Genomic DNA, 24800 nt, shown 5'->3' with positions numbered 1-24800 from the left:
CCTATTCGTGAAAACTATACAAACTTCAATAGGGCCACCGGATCAACATCCAAGGGGAGGGTGCATGGGAGTGAGAGGGGGGATTTGCAAAAAAATATGATTACCTAATTCAAGAGCGGACAGTTAATTGTAAAATTATCCCACTCCCCATGTCTCTTGTTTGCATATGATACGTTATCTTATTAAAAAGATTATGAGACTATGAGTTTCTTTAAAAAGAACACCGCCTCCACCTTCGCAGCCCAGCCCAGCCCATCCGGCATCCGCCTCAGACGCGCCCATGTTCCGCGGCCCAGTGCGCGGACGCCACCCCTTCCTCACGCGCGCGGACGGCGAAAAAAAAAACCCTCGAAAACGACCGCGCGGAGCGGGGAAAAATCCGGAAGAAGGCTCGCCTCGTCGGCTCGTGGCTTTGGCAACTTTCCCCCTCCCCCGCCGCCCACCCTCCCTCCCGTGCACCCGCGGTCTCCGCCTCCCACCCCGCCGCTTTTCCAAACTGAAACGGCTCTATCCAAAGCCCAAATCCGAAAAAAAAAGGGAGGGTGGATTTCAACCAGTGCGGCCGGGGCCCGATCGATCCCCTTCCTCCCCGCCGCCGCCCGCACACCAACCGACTCCGTCTCCGAACCCAATCCCCCTTCCCCCCTCTTTCCCCAATCAGGCAGGCGGCGGCCGGCGGGGAGCGGGGCTCGCGGTCGACGGCCCCAGATTCAATTCCTTCCAAACTCTCGCCGGCGGCGCCGATTCCACGGTGAGTTCCCTCCCCAGTTTCCCCTGGCCGCGGCCGGCCCCGCCCATTTCCTGCGGATTAGGGTTCCCGATTTCGCATTGACCCCGGTCGTGTCTGGTTGAATCTGCGTAACCCCGCCGTCTTCCCCGCAGGATCGACGCGGAACCCGGGGTTTGTCGTGGGTCTCGGGATGCGCTAGCCCCCGGCCTGCCACGGCGATCGTCTCGTGGTCGGGCGAGCCATGTCGTGGGGGCGGTTCAACAGCTTCGACCCCTACCAGGGGCCCACCTGGTCGTCGGCGCGGAGGTGCCCCGCGCCGAAGCCCGCGCCTTGCACCGTTGTGCTCCTGGATGAGGAGGATGACGGCGACGACTCCTCCGACGCGGAGGTTTTCATAATTGATGGCGCGGTGCCGGCGGTGCCTAGGTGTCGGGCCAGGAAAAGGAACGGCGCGTCTGGTAATGTGATCAACATAGATGACGATGAAGACGTGGATGAGGGTACTGGATGGGATAAGGCAGGCCCCAGCACATCCCGTGCATCGTCTGGGTCTCCAGCGTCGATGACACCAGGGCGAGGTTCTCCGGGGAACAGATACGGGCTGGACAGCACATCGGACAGCTCCGAGAGCGATTTGTCTGATCGGTGGGACTATGCCACCGATTATGGCGGCAGCTCGGATTGCGAGATTCTGGATGACACGGCTGGGACAGCCCGAGAGATGTGGGAGACAGCTGCTTCAAAGAAGAGGACGCCTCATGGTGTCAGAGGTACTGCATTCACGTCAGGTATGTGGTCGGAGGGTCTCTTTGGTGCAGGATGCAATCTAGATGGCACTAAATTTTGTGCTACATGGAAGAATGGTTCACAAAGTAACAGAGGTGGTACAAAGGAAGCCACTGAACATGCTCAAAGTAGTGCCAGAGGAGCGAATGATGGCCATGGCTCTTACAGAAATAGCGGTGCAAAGGATGTCCCTTCAGAATATGCTTCTAAGGGAAGTGTGCAAAATAATAATGGCAGCTCAAACAATGACTGTGGCCCTGCTTCACCGCCAAATGCCAAGGAATGTTCAAATGGAGAACAAAAGGTCGTTCCTGAAAAAACTTCAGAAGGCTTTAAATCTCCTTGCCATAATTTTGCCTCTGCAAATAGGGTGTTTCGCGGAAGCTCCTCAGCAGATTGGAAAGATAGAAGTCCTCCAATGTCTGTGAGTACTCCTGAAAAGATTGATGAGAAAATGACTGAAGGTGTATATTCACAAAAGGATAAGTCACCACTGGAAGCTTACAACAACACAGATATGTATTGTGGTGCAACATCCAGCAAGAGTACTTCTGTAAATGTCTCTGGAAGTTGCTCTTTGCCTCAAAAGGATTTGATACATGATCCTGAAGAACTAGGGCAATTTGCTTCAGTTCAAGATGCTTCCATGATTGGTGTTCGTGAAAAACACAAAGAATCTATTGAGTTCAAACAGGCAGCAGAGGAGGAGTGGAAATCCAGACAGCGGCAGTTACAGATACAGGTACAGTATTTTGCCACTATGAATTAATGCTAACCTATACTATGTGATGGCATGCATAGATTTGGGAACATAAATCTAGCATTCTCAGTTCAATGTGACTTTACTTGCGGCAGGAGCCTTGTTTTTTTTTTTTGCTCCCCTAGTTTTAAAAGTTTTTGGGAAAAAAAGGTAATGATCAAAATAGCTAGCAGGCTAATGGCATGTTTGGATCTGTTACATGACTGGTGATGGTTCTTTGTTGGAAAACATTTTTGCAGGCTGAGGAAGCAAAGAAATTGCGGAAGAGAAAGAAAGCTGAAGCTCAACGGTTGCGTGACATGGAGAAAAGACAAAAGCAAAGATTGCAAGAAGTCCGTGAATCACAGAGAAAGGTCTCTTGTGGCACCAGTCTACAATATGGCACTGGCACAATTTTTTTGTTTATTGTCACTTTTTGTGCCATTATATGACATTATTTTTTATTGCTTCATGTAGAATGAAGAAGCTATACAGCTAAAGGAGCAGTATCGGGGTGTAGTAAGAAAGGAACTTGAAGATATGGAAAGGAGATACGGGGATATGACTTCAATATTGCGTGCCCTAGGCATCTCTGTTGAAGGTGGTGAGGTATGCCCTGTCTTACTGATATAGTCAGCCCATAGGTTGCTGGTGGTAAAAAGTTTATTTGCTGTTATAGCTTCTTTGTTGTTGTATTGAATTTGCACGTTTTGCCTATTGCAATCACAGTTGGTCCTTGTCCCTTGGTTACCCATAAAGAAAGTAAAAACACAATGTTCTCAGATAAGGCTAGTTTCTGCAATTGCAGGCAGATGTATCCCTAGACACATGAAAATTCCTTCAGATTGTCCCATATGCTTTCTGCTGTGGCCATAGAAAATTAAGTCCATATGTTTTCTGCTGTGGCCATAGAGAATTAAGAATATCTATAATTGTTAACTCTGATGAGACAAAATTCTTTTTTCAGGTTAAAGCCTATAAGCAAGCACTTCTGAAATTCCATCCAGATAGGGTATCAAGAAATGACATTTATCAACAGGTCAAAGCAGAGGAGACATTCAAGTTCATTTCACGACTGAAGGAGAAGCTGCCGCGGTTTTTGCTAACAATATAATCCAGTACCCAAGATCGCACAAAACATCTCGAGCGCATCTCATTTTTGTGCGTGTCTTTAGTCACATCCTCCTTTTCGAGGCAGAAATCTCACCTGCCGGTCAAGACCCAGAGTTCAGAAGATATTTATTGTCGTCCTTAGAAGGAACTAGGGCTTTAGAATTCGTTAAATGCAACTTTTTCCCCCTTTCCTTGAAGTGGTAGGGATTCTTGTTAGCCGTAAACTCTTTTCTTGGGTTGGGATCGGGAATTGGTTGTACAGGAGCGATAACAGAAAGATCATTCTCTTGCAGACCATCTTTCATGACTTGCTAGTGATTAGCGCGCCCCCAACAGCCCATGAGCACGTGTTGTCAGGCTGCCATAGTTGGGTAGGATATGCTTTATAATCTGCTAATTTAAATTTAGTCGGATTCCTCACTGTATGGCTGGAACTAATGATATGACTGTTCCTCTGTTATTAGCGTTCTGGGGCCCATTAATAGTGTTTTTTTTGAAAACTTGCTCACTCTCTTTATTAATCAACGTCTGGATCAGCGCATTCGCGATCCAACAAAATACTTACAAAACATGGGAGGGGATCGACCCAAAGTATCGGTTGATCCGGGTCCCGCGAGAGTCCAAAGTGAGCTAACTCGTGAGCACAACGGTTACATGAACGGGGAGCATGGGTGATGCTCTCAGGACTAAAATGCAGAGATAGTAGTTCTCGGATCTCCCTGAAGATCACACCTCCTGGCCCAAAATCCGTCGCAACAGATTTGATCGCCTTGACCAGCAAAGAAGAGTCGGTCTCGATGATGATCCTGGAGATCCCGGCTCCCAAAGCTGCTTGTAGAGCTGCCAAGCACGCCTCTCCTTCAGCAGTCAATGCATCATGCACCGCCCGTAACCGTCCGGCACCCGCAAGAACACCGTGCCCATCACAATCCCTGATCACAAAGCCCCATGCCCCGCATTTCTCCTTCTCTATAAAAGCACCATCCGTATTGATCTTGAGCACGTCAGCTGGAGGGGGCAGCCATCTTCTCACTACTCTGTCCCTAGCAGTACCCTGGTTGCCATCATCTATTGACATTGGTTCAGCATCAGATGAAAACAGGGTAGCTTTATGAGAAATCTCCTGGACTGAGGCCACCACTTCTCCTGCATTTGCCTTGTTCCTTCCATTCCACCATGCCCACAACAAAGCTGATTACTAACTTCTGGCGACCACATCTCATCTTCAGAATTTCTTGAACAACTTCTCTAGCCGAGCCCAGGGCTACTAGACAGAGCCTGATATCCTCCAAATTCAGTTCTTGCCAGCATTTCCTCACCTTCTTACACCTGAGAAAACAATGCCCCCCATCTTCATCTAGCCGCCCGCACATCGGGCATCGAGTGTCAATGTCCATCCCCCTCCGGGCTATGTTCATGCGCACAGGAAGGCTATTGTGAGCAAAACGCCACAGGAACTGCTTTTGAAAGGATCGTGGCCCAAGAAGAGGGGGTTGAATTGGGACTTTTTCGAATTTCTAACTAGTCCTTAACCTAGACTAGTATTGCCCAATCTATAAATTCAAAACCTAGTCACTAGAGCATGCTAGCAAAGGGTCCTTAGGTAGGTAAACACACTATCATGATCATTTTGCCTAGATGGATGCACACTAGCAAGATCAAATCCTTAAGTAAGAGCTCACGCTAACAAGCAAGTTGTCCTAGTCAAAGTACAATCAAGAAAAGCAACAGAAGGAATTAAATGCTTGAAGTAAAAGTAAAGGACACGAGACAACCAGATTTTTTCCCGTGGTATCGAGGAGTTGACGCTCCCCCCTAATCCACGTTGGAGCACCCACACAAGGGTATAGCTCCCTTGCTCCACCAAGAAGCAAGTGATCACTAAGAATGCTCCTTCTCCATCTCCAGAACGGCGAGCTTCACACCGTGTACAAACTTCTCGTCTTGGGGCTCCCACAAACTCCAAGAGCTCACCAAGAACCTCCCGATCACCAAGACCGGCTAGGTGCCGTCAAACACCAAGAGTAACAAGCTCCTAAGCCTTCACTTGACCTACACTCAGTTGGCCCTAGCTCAAGCACACTTGCTACACTTGCAAAGGATGGATTCTTCAAGGTTGAAGCACAAACAAAATGCTAGATCTTCTCTTGTTTGCTCAAAGCACTTTCTCTTCTTCTCAAGGGTGGCCTCAAGTATTCAGGGTGTCAAAGGCAACTGAAATGAGCCATGTGGTGCCCTTATATAGAGTGGAAGGAGTTACGTAGCCGTTGGAAGTCCACTGCAGAAAAACCGTGAGCACTGGAAGAACCGATGGGTGTCAGTTTTGAGGCGTCGGTTCAACCGGTCTCTCTGTGTCCAAATTGTAGCCGTTGGGGTTCTGACACAGTGTCCAGGCTTGCTTCAATGCACCGGTGCATGCTCCGTAGGGGCATCGGTTCAACCGGTGCTGAAGAGGTTCACTGATCAATTCAAACAAGCTCTCTGGAACACAGGACGTTCAATGCACCGGTGCTTTGATTCCGAAGCGTCGGTTCAACCGGTGTTGAAGAGAAGTTGAAGTCCACCAAAACATGCTCTCTGGAACAAAGAACTTTCATTGCACCGGTGCTTACTTTTTTGACCATCGGTTCAACCGGTGCTATACTGGATTTCAGCCTTCATCCAGAGGAGATAGACCGACAGGGCATCGGTCCTTCCGCCAAGCATCGGATGCTCCGACGCTAGGGCGCCGGTTCAACCGGTGCTGCTGTTTTTCCTGGTTTTCAGCTGAATTGACTTGGATTTCAATGTAACTTCGATTGTTTCTTCTTCCAAGTGTTGTGTTAACTTCTATTGGCTATCTTGAGCTGTTTTTGAGCGAGTGTGCAAGATTTCTAAGGCCAACTCAATTTTGATCAAGCTACTAACTCATGAACCCCTCTTAATAGTACGGTCAAGAACTAAAAACTATAAACCCTATCTAAATCAAGTGTCCTTCATCTTCTTGTGACACTTGAGACTAGAAAGGTCCTTAATCTTTGAAATTGAGTCCTTGGCACGCATGTTTGTTCCGAATTGAGGGGTCTCTTTTCACATTTCATATGGGACTAAATCAATCATTAATTTTTCCTTCAAAACACACGTTAGTCGCATACGGTTGTCATTAATCACCGAAACTTACCATTACATCTATCGGCCTAGATGCACTTCAATCTCCCCCTTTTTGGTGATTGATGACAACACAAAGTAGAGATACTCAAGATAAGAAATTGAAAGAGATAAACAAGCATGCATTACTAGAAATAAAGCACATGTAGGGACATGTCAACACAGAGCATACATAATATCCAAATAACATGTCCATACACAAAATCCATGAAGATCCAATCACGCCACAAACCACCAAGCTCCCCCTATCTCTACTCCCCCTATCTATCTCCCCCTTTGGCAACAAAGCACCAAAAAAGAAGGCGATCTAATCCTGAGCTGGAGAAGGCGGGGTCTTCCTGCTGGGTCCGGTGGAAAACTGAGCGGCGGAGTCGTCGGCGTCGTCGTCCGTCCAGTCGTCGTCGACCGAAGAAGACTTCTGCTCGACCGGAGTCGTCGGAGCAGCAGAAGTAGCTGGAGTAGCGGTAGAAGCTGGCGCGGCGACGATCGTGGAGTCCGTCGGAGGAGCAGACGTGACAGGAGTCAGGTCTGGCTGAGTGGGGCGCACGACAGACGGACGGAGCACCTCAGGCTGTGAAGGAGAGTCGAACGTGAGAGACTGAGCCGAGGGGTGCTGAAGCTGGTGTAGGATCTGCTGCTGTCTATGAAACTCTGCACGCTGCTCAGCAGTCCAAACACTAGGCTGAGGAGCATGAGCCGGAGCAGCAGTAGGAACAGGACTGGCAAACAACCCGGTCTGAAGAAGTGGTGACATCGGGAAAGATGACAAGGGTGTCTGCACAAATCCGCCAACAGGAGGAGCGGGAGCAGTAGGGTCGAACTGGAGCTGCTGGGGTGTAGGAAGCTGAGGCTCAGGCAGTCCAGTGTGACGATACAGCTGACCGAAGCATCCCGAGAAGAATGTGAACATCTGCTGCTGGATCTGAGACTGCTGCTGTAGCTGTAGCCTCATGGCCTCCTGCTGCTGCCGAATGCCCTCAAGAACAAGTGTCTGGGCCTCCTGCTGACGAGCCTGCTCGGCCTGCATGCTCAGCTGAGCTGCAGCAAATCTGTCCTGCTGATCTGATAGCCGAGTAAGAATGGTAGCGAGTGCATCGGGCTGAGTGACCTGAGCAGTGGAGACTGGAGGAGCGGGGGCTCGTGCTGCACCAGAAGATCCTGCCTCATCATCATGAGCTCCTCGAGGGACGGTAACAGTGGGAATGAAATCCTCATCATCCTCCGAGTCCTCTGAGTCAGTGATCAGGTAGTGTGGGAGCTGGGCCTCTGCTGCTGCTAGTGAAGCGTCCTCGGCTGCTGTCGGATCATCTGCAACTCTGCCCTCAGCCAAGAAACGCTCATCCAGAACCCGCTGTGCTCGGCGCTGGCCTCTCGAGCCACGACGACCGTCTCGAGGAGTAGCAGGTGAGTAAAAACTGAACTGTGTCCTCGAGTGCTCCAGCTCATCCATGTGCTCATTCTGACTTAGCTGAGCCAGAATCCAGCAGATCCAATGAGCAAATGGATGGCGACGGTGAACTGTCATCCCATCCAGAATCACATCCTCTAGCTCGCAGATAAAGAAGTCAACTAGGTCAAAGTCACGACCTGTCATGATATAAAGTAGAAGCCACTGCTGCAGAGCTGTGATCCCCTCATTGTATCCAATCCGAAACAACAAGCTCTTCCTCAAAGCTAGATGGATAGAGTGTGCCAAGGGAGTCAGCCTATCCGGAGTCCTCGGTGTGCCAGGCAGGAAAGGCTGCTGAAAGAGAACACTGATCTCCTCGTCAGATGGAACGTGAGACTCATGAGGACGTCGAGGAGGTACCGTGCTGCCATAAGCCTGATAGTGTACGAAGTGTGGCTCCTCGGCAATCTGAACTCCAAGAAAGGTAGCCAGTCGTGCTCGGGTCAAATGATAGTGCCTCTCCTGGAACATGAAGTCAATGAACTGCCGGTCCTCCTCAATGAATAGAGTGGCGTAGAAGACTCGAACCCACTCTCGAATGTACCTGGACCTCTCACTGAGTAGAGCAGGCAATCCAACATATCTCTCAGAGAGAGGAAGCACTGGAGTCCCACCTGCTGCCACACGCATAGCTACCCAGTGGAGCATCTTGTGCTCACTGATCTTGATGTCCAACTGGCAGTAGGTATGGTAAAAGGACTCCTGAAGCAGAGTGTAAAAGCGACGATCAACTCCAATGTCTCTCTGCTCGGGAAACCACTGCTCTGGGGTGACATATCTCAGTCTCTTGACTCTAGGTCCTGGTATACCCCTGAGATCAAACAACTCAACCTCGGGCAGCTCCTCACCACTATCCTGACCTCCTATCTGAGTGTCACTGCCGGTGTGCTGCTGCTGCTGTGCATGGCCTGCTCCCCTCTGAGTGCCACCACCTCGAGTCCGTGGACGTGAGCGGGACTCAGGTGTGGCCTGAGCTGTCTGAGTACGTCCTGAGCGACGTAACTGCCGCTGTGGCTCCCCCTGAGCCTGAGGATCCCTGATCCTGAGTGAGCCCTGCCTGTCAGCTGCGTCTGCCACTGCCTCAGCCTGCTCTCGCTCGCGGTCCTCACGGGTGCGCTTCTTCTTCTTCTGCACAACCATCTTTCCCTTGCCCTTCTTGTCTCCTGCCATCTGACACAGAAGTAGTATGGTAGGATATGAGCCTCAAGCATGAATTCTAGTGGATATTCGTCGAAAAACCACGCTAAGGGGTTTGCAGGATCAAGAAAAAGTGTGTGCGTATATGTGCATGTGTGCAAAGGATGATGTATTGATGGAATTTCACTTTGCCAAGGAGTGTAAAGTCCATACCCTTGCAGATCAGGGAAGAAAGCGAAGAAAAACCTAAGAGGCAATTCCTCGAACACCTTGAGGGCGCCTGAGCAAAGGGTGTAGAGGATGGAAGAGATCCCTGGCTGTGGCACGAGAAGGATAGAGAAGTAGAGGAGCGCGCGTGCGAAGGAGGGGAAGGTGCTGCGGCGGCGCTGGATTGGAATGGCGGCGGCGCGCGGAGCAGGGCAGCGCAGGGCGGCGCTGGCGTAGGCGCAGGCGCGGTGCGTGCGCTGCGCTGGCGTGGCGCGAGGCGCGACGGCGAAGAGGAGCAGGAGCGGCGCGCGTGCGGCAGCGGAGGGGCGGCGGCGGAGCGGCGTACGGGCGCGGGTGCAGGGGCGGCGGCGGTTTCGCGAGGAGGAAGAAAACTGTTGTGGGAAACTGACGCGTGGGCCCGCGGAAGGGTTAAGTGAAAACAAAACGGGCGGGCCTGCCAACCCTAGGCACCGGAAGGTCCGATGGTTCAGAGAAAATAGCGCCGGTGTAACCATCGGAGCAACGTTGACCGGATCTGAACAAAAATGAAACGTGGTCAACAGGGTCACCGGAAGATCCGCCACTGAGGCACCGGAACATCCGACGGGCGTCAGTGCATCGGCAGGAGTAAGGTCCAGAGGCTATGCAAGGGCCATTTACTCCACGCAGTAGCACCGGTTGAACCGATGCTGAAGCGTCGGTTCATCCGCCATGCATCGGAAGCATCGGTGGCCATCGGTGTTAAAATAGGAGGTCGTTCTAGAGGCAATGCAGAAACCGAGCCACGAAGACTTTAAGCACCGGTTGAACCGATGATGGATAAACACAGGGCGTCGGTTTAACCGGTGGTTAAGGTAAATTTCTGCTGAACTACTAACTCTACTTCTGATCCAAATTTCCAAAAAAACAAAGCCATAAACACTCAATTTGGATCATTTTTGAGAGACAACCTCACCCCTTAAACACTCATACTAAGTGCTCGCAAGCTTTTATATAAACATAGACAAATTAAGAACCAAGCGAGGTTTAAACACAAAAACCAAATGTATGAGCCACTTTGCCTATGAACTTAGAGATAAAAACTTTAAGTTCGATAGGACGTGACTCAATAGGCATGAAAGCACAACATTGATCTTATCACGCTTGTAGAGATGATATATCATATTTAGCATGAATATCTTTCTCGAAGTGTGATTTGCTCCCTTGTGATGCTACAAACGTGATGCAATGCCAATGCAAAGCGAGAGATTAAATATGGATGCATTCTATATGACAAGCACATACATTGCAAAAATTTAAATCTATCTTGTCAAGTTTGAACCCTCGTCAAGCTTCTTCATGATGAACCATTCTTCATGCCATGAGCGAAACCAAGACCACCGGCTCATGCAAGACCCAAGTTCATCACTATCTTGACAAGGTTAGACAAGCCCCTAGCACATGTACATATGAAATGCATCTATATGACAAGGCAATTATATGACATTAGAAGCAACTAATACGTTAAGCTCACTTCGCAACCTACAAAAGGTGCTCTCATCTAGAGATTTGGTGAAGATATCCGCCAATTGATCTTCGGAACGAACACCACAAAGTAGTATATCATTCCTTGCCACATGATCTCTTAGAAAGTGATGGCGAATATCTATGTGCTTGGTGCGAGAGTGTTGAACCGGGTTATTAGCAATTTTAACGGCACTCTCGTTATCACAAAGGAGCGGGATCTTATCTAATACTACACCATAGTCCAAGAGGCTTTGCTTCATGTAGAGGATTTGAGCACAGCAAGCCCCGGCGGCAATGTATTCCGCCTCCGCGGTTGACAAGGCCACGGAATTTTGTTTCTTTGACGACCAAGAGACTAAGGAACGCCCTAGAAAGTGGCACCCACCGGATGTACTCTTGCGATCCACACGGCATCCGGCAAAGTCCGAATCCGAGTATCCCAAAAGTGTAAAACTAGCGCCTTTGGGGTACCACAAGCCTATGCTAGGCGTATGCTTGAGATATCTAAGGATCCTCTTAACGGCACTAATGTGTGATTCCTTAGGATTAGCTTGAAAGCGGGCACACATGCATACGCTAAACATGATATCGGGCCTAGATGCGGTTAGGTAAAGAAGTGACCCAATCATAGAACGATAGAGAGTTTGGTCAATCGATTTACCTCCCTCATCCAAGTCAAGATGTCCATTAGTTGGCATTGGAGTCTTGATCGGCTTGCAATCATCCATCTTGAATTTCTTGAGAATATCCTTTGTATACTTTTCTTGATGGATGAATGTCCCTTCCTTCAATTGCTTGATTTGAAACCCAAGGAAGAAATTGAGCTCACCAATCATGGACATCTCAAATTCCCTAGCCATTATCTCTCCAAAATCTTTGCAAAGAGTGGGGTTAGTTGAACAAAAAATGATATCATCAACATAAATTTGACATACAAATAGCTCTTCATTGATGATTTTTGTGAATAGAGTTGTATCCACCCTCCCGATCTTGAAGCCCTTGTTGATAAGGAAGTCACGAAGGCGTTCATACCAAGCCCTTGGCGCTTGCTTGAGCCCGTAGAGCGCCTTGTGCAACCTATAAACATGATTAGGATATCTAGGGTCCTCAAACCCGGGAGGTTGTTCAACAAATACCAACTCATTAATTAAGCCATTTAAAAATGCACTCTTCACATCCATTTGAAAGAGTTTCATGTTATGATGTGAAGCGTACGCTAAAAGGATACGAATGGCTTCAAGTCTTGCAACGGGGGCAAATGTTTCACCAAAGTCCAACCCTTCAACTTGTGCAAAACCCTTTGCCACAAGTCTTGCCTTGTTGCGAATCACTACACCATGCTCATCTTGTTTGTTGCGGAAGACCCACTTAGTACCAATGATATTCTTGTCTTGAGGACGTTCTTCAAGAATCCAAACTTCATTGCGGGTGAAGTTGTTGAGCTCTTCTTGCATGGCCATCACCCAATCCGGGTCCTCAAGAGCTTCATCTATATTTGTGGGTTCCAAGCAAGAAACAAACGAGTAATGTTCACAAAAAGAGGCATATTGACGTCTACGAGTTCTTACTCCACTAGAGGGGTTACCCATGACCAAGTCAATGGGATGATTCCTTGAAGTTCTTGTAAGCCTCTCTTGTGCTTGAGACGTTGATTCTTCTAGTGATTCATCATCTTGATCTTGAGCTTGGGCTTGTTCACTTGTGATGTGCGTGTCATCAAATGGAAGTTGTTCTTCAACCACTTGTTCATTTTGGGCATCATGAAAAGGAGGTGAGGCATCATCTTCTTCATCGGATGACTCATCACGGTGATGTGATGGTGTAGACTTGTCTTCATCCTTTGAGTCATCCTTGGAAGTGGCTTCAACTTGAGTGGATGAGACTTGTAGATCTTCTACCTCCTCCTTTGGCTTGACTTGCCCAATAGTGATGTTCTTCATGACTTTTCGAAGTGGTTCATCACCTACATCATTACAAGAGAAAACTTCCCCTTGGGAGCCATTAGTCTCATCAAACTCCACATCACAAGTTTCTTCAATTTTGCTTGTAGCACTATTGAATACTCGATATGCTTTGGAGTTTGATGAATAACCAATAAGAAAACCAACATCACATCTACTTTCAAACTTGCCTAGGTGCTTCCTTTTCTTGAATATGTAGCATTTGCATCCAAACACCCGGAAGTAGGAGATGTTGGGCTTCCTCCCAATGAGAAGCTCATAGGGTGTCTTTCCCAAGAAGCGGTGAAGATAAACTCGGTTGGATGCATGACATGCGGTGTTGATGGCTTCCGCCCAAAATCTTTGTGAGATGCCATAGTCATCCAACATTGCTCTTGCAAGAGTGATCAATGTCTTGTTCTCCTCTCCACCACTCCATTTTGTTGGGGTGTGTATGTTGATGAAAACTCATGCTTGATCCCCAAGTCGTTGCAAAGCTCTTCCACTTGAGTGTTTCTAAACTCCGTGCCATTATCACTCCGGACCTTCACAACACTTGACTCAAATTCATTTTGAGCTTGCTTGACAAAAATCTTGAAGATCCCCATAGTCTTGCTCTTGTCCTCTAAAAAGAAAGTCCAAGTGTATCTTGAATAATCATCAACAATTACAAGACAATAGATGTTACCGCCAAGACTTTTGTAGGTGGTTGGTCCAAAGAGATCCATGTGTAGTAGCTCCAAGCTTCTTGATGTTGACAAATAAGCCTTCATGGGATGTGATGATGCAAATTGCTTCCCGGCTTGACAAGCACTACACAATTTGTTTTTGTCAAATGTAACATTTTTAACACCAACCACCATTCCTCGTTTGAAAGCCTTCTTGAGTTGACTCATGCCAATATGAGCAATGCGGCGATGCCAAAGCCAACCCATGGAGTTCTTGGAGAAGAGACATGTCGCCAAGCTTGCATCATTAGATGAGAAGTCAACAAGATAGATGTTACCATATCGAAATCCTTTAAATATTAAGCTCTTGTCCTCCTTGCTTGTCACTACAACCTCACTATCACTAAAGGTGCATATTAGTCCTAAATCACAAAGTTGAGCAATAGATAACAAATTAAAACTAACCGACTCAACAAGCAACACATTAGAGATAGAGAGATCCTTGGTTATGGCTACCTTACCCAAACCTACCACTTTTCTTTTTGAGTTGTCACCAAAGGTGACATGTTCATAATCGCCCACATCTTCATCTAGTGAGGTGAACATCTTTACATAGCCGGTCATGTGTTGTGTACATCTGCTATCAAGCACCCAATGCTTGCCACCGGCTTTGTAGTTCACCTACACACAAGTGAATCACTTTGAGGTTTGGGAACCCATGCAAGTTTGGGTCCTTTGACATGAGTTACTAAACCTTTAGGAACCCATAGTTGGCGTGGTAGTTTTCCCTTAATTTGAGTGCTAATAAACTTTGCCTTAACCTTGCCACTTTTAAGCTTGCTTAACAAGAAATGATTTTCATTGAATTGAGACTTGTAATTAGGAGGCAAGGTAGGAGATGGACGTGTAGGAATTGGACACTCCCTTGTGTGATGCCCGGTGACTTGACAATGTTGACAATATGAGCCAACTTCCTTGTTGAAGCATGCCATGAGCTCCGGCGACTTGGGACAATTTTCTGGAGGGTTGGGAAATGATCCAAGTCCATTTGTCCCATAGTGCCTTGCATTGTGGAAGAGAATCTCCTTATGCAAGTATTCTCCTCTTGTCACATTGAACATGCATTTGCTCATGCTTTCAAGTTCCTCCTCAAGTTGTTTCTCCCTATCATGGTTAGTCTTTGAACAAGAAGGAGAAGCATGATGACAAGTAGTAGGGTGAGGCAACTTCACAAGATCATCACAAGAAGTAGCTATATTGACTTTGATGACTTTTGTTTGAGTTTCTTTTAGTTCTTCATCCAAAGCATCAAAGGCAAGGTCAAGTTCTTGATACTTCATATTTAAATTAGCATAATCAAGCTTAAGCTTTTTGTTGCATGAAGTAAGTGACTTGTTAAGCACAACTACTTCCTCATATTTAACATTTAATTCATCATGCTTAACAAGTAGCTTGTCATGCTCCTCTTTAAGTTGTTTGCTAGGAACAATGCTTGTATCATGGGTTTCTATTATCTCATTGTGCCTAACAATTAACTCATTATTTGAGGCCTTAAGCTTGGCATATTCAATTTCAAGAACTTTACATTTTGATTTGTACTTCTTGATCACTTGTTGGTACTCTTCTAGGATGTTTTGCACTTCAATAGGAGATAAGCAATGTTCACTTTCATCACTAGAGGAGTCATCATTATCACTCACCTTGGAGTTACCTCTTGCCATGAAGCACATGGGTGGTGGAGGTAGAGGTGCCTCATCACCATCATCTTCATCATTATGCATGGCAATCCCCACAATCTTTTTATTTGATTCTTCATCACTTGAGTCATCATTTGAGGATTCACCATCCGTGATCCATTCTCCAAGGAAAGCCTTGACCTTCTCTTTTCTTGTGAAAGACCCTTTCTTCTTGTGGTCCTTCTTCTCATGATTTTTCTTTGAAGTCTTGTATTGATTGTCACCATCTTCTTATTTCTTGTTGAGCTTTGAAGGCTCCGGACAATCATATGAGAGATGACCATATTTGCCACAATTGTAACAAACTTTCTTGACATTGTCTTTGCTCTTCCGGGTACGAAACTTATTTTTCTTAGGGTCATAGTTGTACCCTCTCTTGTTCAACCTTGACATCATCTTGGAGGTCTTTCTCATGAGAAGTGCTAGCTCAACATCACCATCTTCTTCACTTGAATCTTCATTAGCTTCATCTTCGCTTGAGCTTGGTGATGGAACTTTGCACTTGTTCTTTTTCTTGGACTTGTGATCACTTTTAGCTTTGAGTGCAAGATCTCTCTTGTCTTGCGGTGGATCAACTTCTCCCAAGAGGAACATCTCATGAGATCGAATCTTCCCAACAACATCACTCACTTCAAGCGTTTCAAGATCCTTCTCATAGAGCAATGAGGTGACGATGTTGTACTTGGGCTTGTGTAGACAATGTAGAATCTTCCGTATGATGTCACTGTTAGACAAGGGAGAAATTTCAAGAGCGTTAATATCCTCAATAAGCACATTTAATCTAGCAAACATTTGTTCAACCAACTCATTTGGAAGCATTTTGAATTCATTAAGTTTTTCCTTAAGCACTTGATATTTTTCTTCACGAAGCTTTTTAGAACCAACATAGATAGCTTCAAGTGCTTCCCAAATTTCATGAGAGGTCTTCTTGCTATGAACACGAGCAAAGATCTCCTCACTAAGAGCATCAAATAAAGCATTCTTAGCTCTAGCACCATATTTGACTTGATCCTCATTCCATGGACCAACAATAGGTTTTTCCGTGACCGCCCAAGCGATGAGATTTATAGCCTCAAGGTAACCCGCCATGCGAGCTTTCTAATAAGCATAGTTTCTCCCATCGAGCTTGGGTGGACCACCACTTCCCCCGGCCAATCTCTAGGATTTTAAGCCTACAAAGAGAGCCCTTGCTCTGATACCAATTGAAAGGATCGTGGCCCAAGAGGGGGGGGGGTTGAATTGGGACTTTTTCGAATTTCTAACTAGTCCTTAACCTAGACTAGTATTGCCCAATCTATAAATTCGAAACCTAGTCACTAGAGCATGCTAGCAAAGGGTCCTTAGGTAGGTAAACACACTATCATGATCATTTTGCCTAGATGGATGCACACTAGCAAGATCAAATCCTTAAGTAAGAGCTCACGCTAACAAGCAAGTTGTCCTAGTCAAAGTACAAGCAAGAAAAGCAACAGAAGGAATTAAATGCTTGAAGTAAAAGTAAAGGACACGAGACAACCAGATTTTTTCCCGTGGTATCGAGGAGTTGACGCTCCCCCCTAATCCACGTTGGAGCACCCACACAAGGGTATAGCTCCCTTGCTCCACCAAGAAGCAAGTGATCACTAAGAATGCTCCTTCTCCATCTCCGGAACGGCGAGCTTCACACCGTGTACAAACTTCTCGTCTTAGGGCTCCCACAAACTCCAAGAGCTCACCAAGAACCTCCCGATCACCAAGACTGGCTAGGTGCCGTCAAACACCAAGAGTAACAAGCTCCTAAGCCTTCACTTGACCTACACTCAGTTGGTCCTAGCTCAAGCACACTTGCTACACTTGCAAAGGATGGATTCTTCAAGGTTGAAGCACAAACAAAATGCTAGATCTTCTCTTGTTTGCTCAAAGCACTTTCTCTTCTTCTCAAGGGTGGCCTCAAGTATTCAGGGTGTCAAAGGCAACTGAAATGAGCCATGGGGTGCCCTTATATAGAGTGGAAGGAGTTATAGAGTGGAAGGAGTTACGTAGCCGTTGGAAGTCCACTGCAGAAAAACCGTGAGCACCGGAAGAACCGATGGGTGTCAGTTTTGAGGCGTCGGTTCAACCGGTCTCTCTGTGTCCAAATTGTAGCCGTTGGGGTTCTGACACAGTGTCCAGGCTTGCTTCAATGCACCGGTGCATGCTCCGTAGGGGCATCGGTTCAACCGGTGCTGAAGAGGTTCACTGATCAATTCAAACAAGCTCTCTAGAACACAGGACGTTCAATGCACCGGTGCTTTGATTCCGAAGCGTCGGTTCAACCGGTGCTGAAGAGAAGTTGAAGTCCACCAAAACATGCTCTCTGGAACAAAGAACTTTCATTGCACCGGTGCTTACTTTTCTGACCATCGGTTCAACCGGTGCTATACTGGATTTCAGCCTTCATCCAGAGGAGATAGACCGACAGGGCATCGGTCCTTCCGCCAAGCATCGGATGCTCCGACGCTAGGGCACCGGTTCAACCGGTGCTGCTGTTTTTCCTGGTTTTCAGCTGAATTGACTTGGATTTTAATGTAACTTCGATTGTTTCTTCTTCCAAGTGTTGTGTTAACTTCTATTGGCTATCTTGAGCTGTTTTTGAGCGAGTGTGCAAGATTTCTAAGGCCAACTCAATTTTGATCAAGCTACTAACTCATGAACCCCTCTTAATAGTACGGTCAAGAACTAAAAACTATAAACCCTATCTAAATCAAGTGTCCTTCATCTTCTTGTGACACTTGAGACTAGAAAGGTCCTTAATCTTTGAAATTGAGTCCTTGGCACGCATGTTTGTTCCGAATTGAGGGGTCTCTTTTCACATTTCATATGGGACTAAATCAATCATTAATTTTTCCTTCAAAACACACGTTAGTCGCATACGGTTGTCATTAATCACTGAAACTTACCATTACATCTATCGGCCTAGATGCACTTCAGCTTTATTTTCGGCACACACTCAATCTTCCACAACTGTCCCCACAATTGTTCTCTTCCTCCATCTCCTCCTGAGCTTGATGAACCAACTTGCCTCACTTTCTCTTGCTCACGTTTGTCTTCCAGCCTGTGGTAAGCTGACTTTACAGAAAATAAGCCCCTCTGATCAAAATGCCAAGCGATAGTATCCTCAACCTTGCTTCAGTGGAATAGACAAGATGTGTTGCACATCTTCTGCCCAGAAAATGTTACAGACTAACTCCTCGTCCCACTGTCCTGTCACAGGATCAATCAAGTCAGCAACTTTATTCACAACCACCCTTCCCCTTGGCGTGCTTGGTTTACGTGTAACACCATTTGGGATCCAGGGATCACTCCAAATGTTAATGCAATTTCCATTGCCAACCCTCCATATTAGCCCCTCCTTCAACGCTTTGAATCCGCTCAGTATACTTCTCCATGAATATGAGATCCCAGGCTTCTCTTCTGCTCCTAACGGATCACCATTTGGATAATACTTTGCTCGGAGCACTTGTGCACACAGGGAATCAGATTCAATAAGTAGGCGCCACCCTTGCCGTGCCAGCATGGCCAAGTTAAACAAATGTAAGTCTCTGTAGCCCAGGCCCCCTTTCTTTTTCCGACTGCATAGAAGCTCCCATGAAAGCCAGTGCATTTTGTTCTCCTCCTGTTGCGACCACCAGTACCGGCAGATCATTGTGCTTATATAATCACAAAGTGTTTTTCTTAGATCAAAGCAGGACATGGCATATGTTGGAATGGCTTGTGCAATTGCCTTAATGAGAACATCCTTTCCTGCCCTTGACAAGAGCTTTTCCTTCCAGCCCTGTATTCTTTTCCAAACTCTCTCCTTTAGATAATTGAAAGTTTGAACTTTGGATCTACCCATATAGACAGGTAGTCCAAGATACCTCTCATTTCTTGCTTCTGAATTGATATTCATTTCAGCCATGAAAGCCTCCTTCACTCCATCTGTGGTGTTTCTACTGAACATGATCGATGATTTATCCTTGTTGATAGTCTGCCCAGAACAATCTTCGTATAATGAAAGAACATTTTGCAAATGTTCTGCACTCCCATTCTCAATTTTCAAGAGTAGCGAATCATCTGCAAACAGTAGATGGTTGATACTAGGCGCTCCCTGACACACACGAACACTAACTGATTCACCCCGTTCTTCTGCCGAATTCAGTAAGCAGGAAAAGCCTTCAACACACATCAAAAAGAGGTAGGGAGACAAAGGATCTCCCTGACACAGGCCACGCTCAAGAATAATCTCATCAGTTAGCTCACCGTTCACCCGAACTCGATATCTCACTGTTGTCACAAATTTCATAAGCACCTCCACCCAGCTGCGATGGAACCCCAATTTCAGCATCATTTTTTCCAGAATGGACCACTCGACCCGGTCATAAGCCTTACTCATATATAACTTAAGAGCCACATAGTAGTCAGAACCTCTCTTCTTATTATGCATATAATGAGTCAATTCATAAGCAAGAGGAACATTATCTGTTATAAGCCTTCCTGGAACAAACGCACTCTGATTCGATGAGATGACATCAGGAAGTACTTTCTTCAGTCGATTTGCCAGCACTTTAGAAGCGATCTTATAAATCACATTACAAAGGCTAATGGGGCGTAGGTCCTTCAGTTTTTCTGGGTTCTGTACTTTTGGGATCAGCACTACCACCGTGTCATTCCAATTTGCACCCATTGGGTGACCCTTCAGAACAGCCGTCACCTCCCTGACAACATCTTGCCCAATAGTGCTCCAGTACCTCTTATAGAACAGGGTCGGCATGCCATCTGGCCCTGGTGCTTTCAGATCGCCCATGCCATCTAGCGCGAATTTCACCTCCTCCTCCGTATACTCAGCAAGCAGGTCAGCATTCATGGCCTCAGTCACCCGAGGTGGTACATGTTGAAGGAGCTCATCGTATCGACTTCCTGCACTGGAAAGGAAAAGTGATTTATAAAAGTTAGTCACGAGCACCTTGATGCCCTCATCATCCTCCACCACCTCTCCATCATCGGTCACCAGCTTCTTAATTCTATTTCTCCTCCTTCTCTCCGACACATTGTCGGTGTCCTGACCCGGCGGTCCGGACCCAACCAGTGATGATGCTGCATGTTCCTCGTCCCAGATGTTGATGCAAGAGGCAACACAGTAATGCACGGGTTTATTCTGATTCCGGCCGTGGGGCCATACGTCTAGCAAAAGGGTGTGCGAGAGCACTATACTGTCTTGTACCGGAGATGCATGTAGTAGGGGGTACAAGCGAGCCGAGAGAGGGAGGGAAGCTCCCAAGTCTCTGCTAGAGGAGGAGTTGATTGAGGCGAGTGCCAATATCGGGGCTCAGAAGAGCGTATGTACTCTGTGAGTAGTGCTAAGCGTTGTGTTCTACCGAATGGGCCGACCCCCCTAAGGGAAAGCCTGCCTCCTCCTTTTATAGACACAAGGAGGGACGATGTACATGCACAGGAGATTGTGGAAGTCGTCGTCTTCTCCCCGAATCGCGGGGGTGCAGTGGTCGAGCACTGTGAGAAGTACACTGTGGGGTATGGCGCCGGGCGTGGCAGTTGTCCTGGGCATCGTCCTTGGTCTTGCGGAGATCGCGCCGGCGTCCTGACGGCTCCAGCGGGCGGCGTGGTCATTGCTGTGGGGGGTACCGTCCTCCAGGCGTGGCGTGGCGGCGTTCTGAAGGTCCTACAGGCCAAGGTCTTGTTCTGGTCGAGGCCGGAGCCTCTTGAGGGTCGTGCCCATGCCGTTTGAGGGCTCCGCGGAAGGGAAAGTACGAAGCAGGTATGGGGAGTTGGCAGTATAGTAGCTGAAGCAGTGCCGAGCACGTCTTACACTGCGTCGCAGGTTCCCCCAGTGTCGTCACAGCGTCCGGAATGGCGGAGCAGTGACCGGAATTGGCGGACGAGACTCCGGTCACAGCCACTGTGGGGAATGGCGGCCTGACGCCGTCTGACCCGGGCGCTGTGGAGGAGTGGTTGGCATTAATGCCTCCGTACGGCGGGCCGGTGAGCGGAAGGGCCGTTTGTCCTTTCCGTCGTGGGGTGCCCTCGAGCGAGGCGGAGACGATCCGCCTCCCCGAGGGTGGGCTCGCTACCCTCAAGCGAGGCGGAGGCACGGGGCGCGGTCGAGGGCTTCGGCGGGGAGCCTTCGAGCGAGGCGGAGATCACCCCGCGGGTCCGAGGGGGGTGCGGATGGGCCGTACTGCGTACGTGGGCCGCGTATTGGACTTCTTTGAGTCCTTTTCTTTCTTCCAGATTAGAAGGAGGCTGTAGGCCTTCGTGGGCCCGGTTGCCAAACACGTGTTTGTGTTTTTAGGGCAATTTTAGTCCCTTGATTAGGGTGCCCCTAATCATGATACCCGACACACATATACATGAAAGAAATGGGTGTTGCGATCTCCATTTTGTAGCCAATGTGAAGTTGCACGTTGCCTCCAATACAACTCCCGCTGGTGTTCTAGCTTCTCCAAATGATATCTCAATATTTCTAGTCGGGCCACATTATCACATTCGATGTCCCCCCGACGGCAACGCTCCAAGTCTTGCTTCACCCGTTTTATTTGTTTGTCCAGATCACCAAGAAAGTTTCCGCTCCAATCAAGCAGCTCTGCTGCTACCTCCCGAACAACATCCTCCACCTCCCCCTGCCCCCCCAGGGTCAACCGTGAGCTTCCAGGCATTCTCAACGATCATCTCACAGTTCTCCTCTTGCACCCACCCAGCTTCAAACCGAAATGCCGGGGCATGACCCCGACGTCTGGAAGTCACCTCTTTCTCCATTGTCACAATTACTGGCCTATGATCCGAGTGTCTTGGATCGCCGTTTCGTACGCTAAAACCTAGGAATTTTGCTTGCCACTCATCATCCGCCACCGCCCGATCCAACCGTTCTCGGATGTACTGATCATGGTGGCTATTGTTCCACCAGGTGAACACATCTCCCTTAAACCCCAAATCACTCAGCTTGCAATCCTCCAATGCCAGCCGAAACCTGTCCATACAGATTTGCGGCCTAGGTTGGCCCCCTTCTTTCTCATGACTCCAAAGAATTTCATTAAAGTCGCCCAAGCACAGCCAGGGATGTCTCCTCCCCGTATTAAGCGTTCGCAACGCCTTCCACGACAACTCTGTCTTATCTGACCCCGGCTCGCCATAGAATCCCATGAGACGCCAGACAGAGCCATCTTTCTCCACCACATCTCCATCAATGTACAGCCGAGACGCTGATCTTAGATGAAAATTTACTCCACTCTTCCAGAAGATTGCTAGTCCACCACTCTTCCCATTGCAATCCTTTACAACCATGTTTGTCAGCCCCAATCGCCACCTCAAGCCTTGTATCCTCCTCGTGTCCATCTTGGTTTCGGACAAGAACAGGATGTCGGGATCCTCCTCCTTCTGCAGGTTCAGAAGGCTACGAACTGCCGAGCCATTCCCCAGCCCCCGGTAGTTCCAAGCAATTACCTTCATTGATCTTTGCAGGGTTGTTCTGACAGCCCCGCCTTGTCAAAGTGTGCATCAGATTTCAGTTTCTTCCCATCAACATCGTCCATTACAACCTCCAGCTATCTTTTCTTCTCGAGAGCGCCAAGGGGAGAGGTGCCCCTATTTTGGTCAACATTACGTGACCTCTTCTTATAAGTGCCAGCTCTCCTCTCCTTCTTCTTTTCTCCTTCCTCTCCTCCCTTCTCCTCTCGAACACCAGGGGCCAGCGGCACTTCATCTACATGCATGGTCTGTAGGGCGCTGTTCATGTGCTCCCCATCAGGCAACACAACTAGTCTGTCACCCTCCCTCGCATCCCCCAATAGCCTGAACCTCCTTCCCCCCCTCCCCCATCAGATCCGCCAACCTTCGCTTGCATAGCCGAATGATCAGGTAAAGTGTTTTGTTTTGCATAACCTTCGCTGGGGCACTTATTTTTGCTAGGGCTCATCACCTCGTCCTCCTCTCCTATCTTGTTTCCCTCCTTCAACATACCAGTATCACTTGAAGTTTTCTTCCATGAAGGAGCATCACTTCCCGATCTGCCAGAACTGCTGCGCGAGCCAGTGCCAACAAACCTGCTTCTACCACCTCCTCCAGAAGTCCTCCAGCTTTGATTAAAACGACCCCCCCCCAAATCGCCCACCACTACCTTCCTCCACCCTTCTCTTCTCAGGAATGCATCTCAGCTTCTTCGAAAATTGTTGGGGCTCCCATTTTTTCAATTGTGTTTCACACACCTTGTCGGTATGGCCAATTATGCCACAGGTGTAGCAAAAATCCGGCAGGAATTCATATTCCACAGGACACCATAAAGTCTTTTCCTCCTTCCCCACACACACCGTCACACCTCTCATGAGAGGTTTCCTGATATCCAACCTCACTTTAATACGAAGGAAGCGCCCCACAGCAGAATTATCTTCATCCAGGTCCATCGCCATGAATTCACCAATCTCTCCACCGATGGCCTCACCGATCGCCTTATTCATCATGCCAAGAGGGAGCTTTATCACCCGTACCCAGATTGGAATGAACGAGAAGTCCATTTCCTCAATAGTCTTCATCTCATCGTAGTCGATCATCACGACCAGATCTTTGCCAAACATCCAAGGACCATCTTCCAGGGCACGCTTCTTTCCAGCCGCCTGCAGGAAGGTAAACAGAAAATGGTTTTCTCCAAGATCCTTGCACAACACCCCTTTGATCGGACACCAGATCCTCCCTATGGTTTGCTTCAACCCTTCCTCGCTCACCAGTTTTTCTGCCAGAACCTTACCAACCGCCTGCGGATCACCCGAATTGGATCTCGATCCACTCGGCGTCGAAACCCTAATTCCCTTCCTCTCCGTCACCGTCAGCTTCATGCGCTCCATCATGCCCTGCACCGCCTCCATTCTCCTTTACTACCTCGCCCACCAACAAGAGATGCGATCTGCACACCACTACCAGACACCCCGGGGCGACTAGGAGGCTAGCAGGTTTAGGTTAGGCTCAACCGAGATCTCAACGTGGACACAGATGTGGGATGGGACGTGGACTCGAAGTCAGATCACCAAGGTGGAGATCGGGCCAGGCAGAAGGAGGAAGAAACGGAGGGGAAACGAGGAAACCCTAGTCGCCCACGAAAACCTCGAGTCGCCTAGAGACCTAGGCGCCGAGGACCTTCCTCCATCAAAATCTTTACAAACTGTGCTCCATTAATAGTGTTTTCCAAACTGAATTCTTCATTTGATATAATCATTATTTACATAAAACATGACGATATAACTCAATACAAATCTGGTACATTATCGCTGACAGCAATTTCTTCGGGCCACCATATTTCTACAGAATTTTTTGTTAAAGCCACCACCTACTCAGGTTCTTTGTTTATTACATGTTGGTAACTGCACTACTACTTGTAATCTCGAGTATTTTTGGTTCTGCATTCATCTCTCTGTGAATTTAGAAATTTAATTAGGAGTCTTAAGATGAGCACACTCTTGAAATCAACATAAACAATCAGTCTACACATGATTAAATAAATTTCAAATCTCTATTAATACATCACAGCTGTAAGCTTTGATACTATTTGAATGCTGGGGAAAAGGGCATTCCGACGAAGATGGATTTACATAATCTCTTCCCTAAACTAACAAAGTGATCTTCAGACCAATAAGACTAAG

At 47.8% G+C, this 24800-nt stretch overlaps 1 protein-coding gene across 2 annotated transcripts; it reads left to right on the top strand.

The window, feature by feature from the left end:
- Positions 1–412: 412 nt before the first annotated feature.
- On the top strand, positions 413–3828 carry LOC120649737. 2 transcript variants are annotated; one of them, XM_039926607.1, is made up of 5 exons: positions 413–751; positions 883–2258; positions 2516–2629; positions 2733–2864; positions 3223–3828. In XM_039926607.1, the coding sequence occupies exons 2-5, from the start codon at positions 972–974 to the stop codon at positions 3367–3369; spliced, it is 1680 nt and encodes a 559-aa protein (XP_039782541.1). In that variant the 5' UTR covers positions 413–751; positions 883–971; the 3' UTR covers positions 3370–3828. The 2 variants fall into 2 exon arrangements, with proteins under 2 accessions (XP_039782541.1, XP_039782542.1); XM_039926608.1 differs by having other exon boundaries at positions 449–856; positions 890–2258; positions 3223–3788.
- The last annotated feature ends 20972 nt before the right edge of the window (positions 3829–24800 follow it).

This window comes from Panicum virgatum, chromosome 9K (assembly GCF_016808335.1).
Source record: "Panicum virgatum strain AP13 chromosome 9K, P.virgatum_v5, whole genome shotgun sequence".
Classification (NCBI taxonomy): Eukaryota; Viridiplantae; Streptophyta; class Magnoliopsida; order Poales; family Poaceae; genus Panicum; species Panicum virgatum.
This window is presented reverse-complemented; position numbering and strand designations above follow the sequence as displayed.

What these genes read in the sequence shown, in the direction of transcription:
- LOC120649737 (XM_039926607.1), top strand. Translation starts at nt 972, where the DNA reads ATGTCGTGGGGGCGGTTCAACAGCTTCGACCCCTACCAGGGGCCCACC. An exon ending in AGCGGCAGTTACAGATACAG is followed by an intron (nt 2,259 to 2,515) that starts GTACAGTATTTT and finishes ACATTTTTGCAG; the next exon opens with GCTGAGGAAGCAAAGAAATT. An exon ending in TCTCTGTTGAAGGTGGTGAG is followed by an intron (nt 2,865 to 3,222) that starts GTATGCCCTGTC and finishes TTCTTTTTTCAG; the next exon opens with GTTAAAGCCTATAAGCAAGC.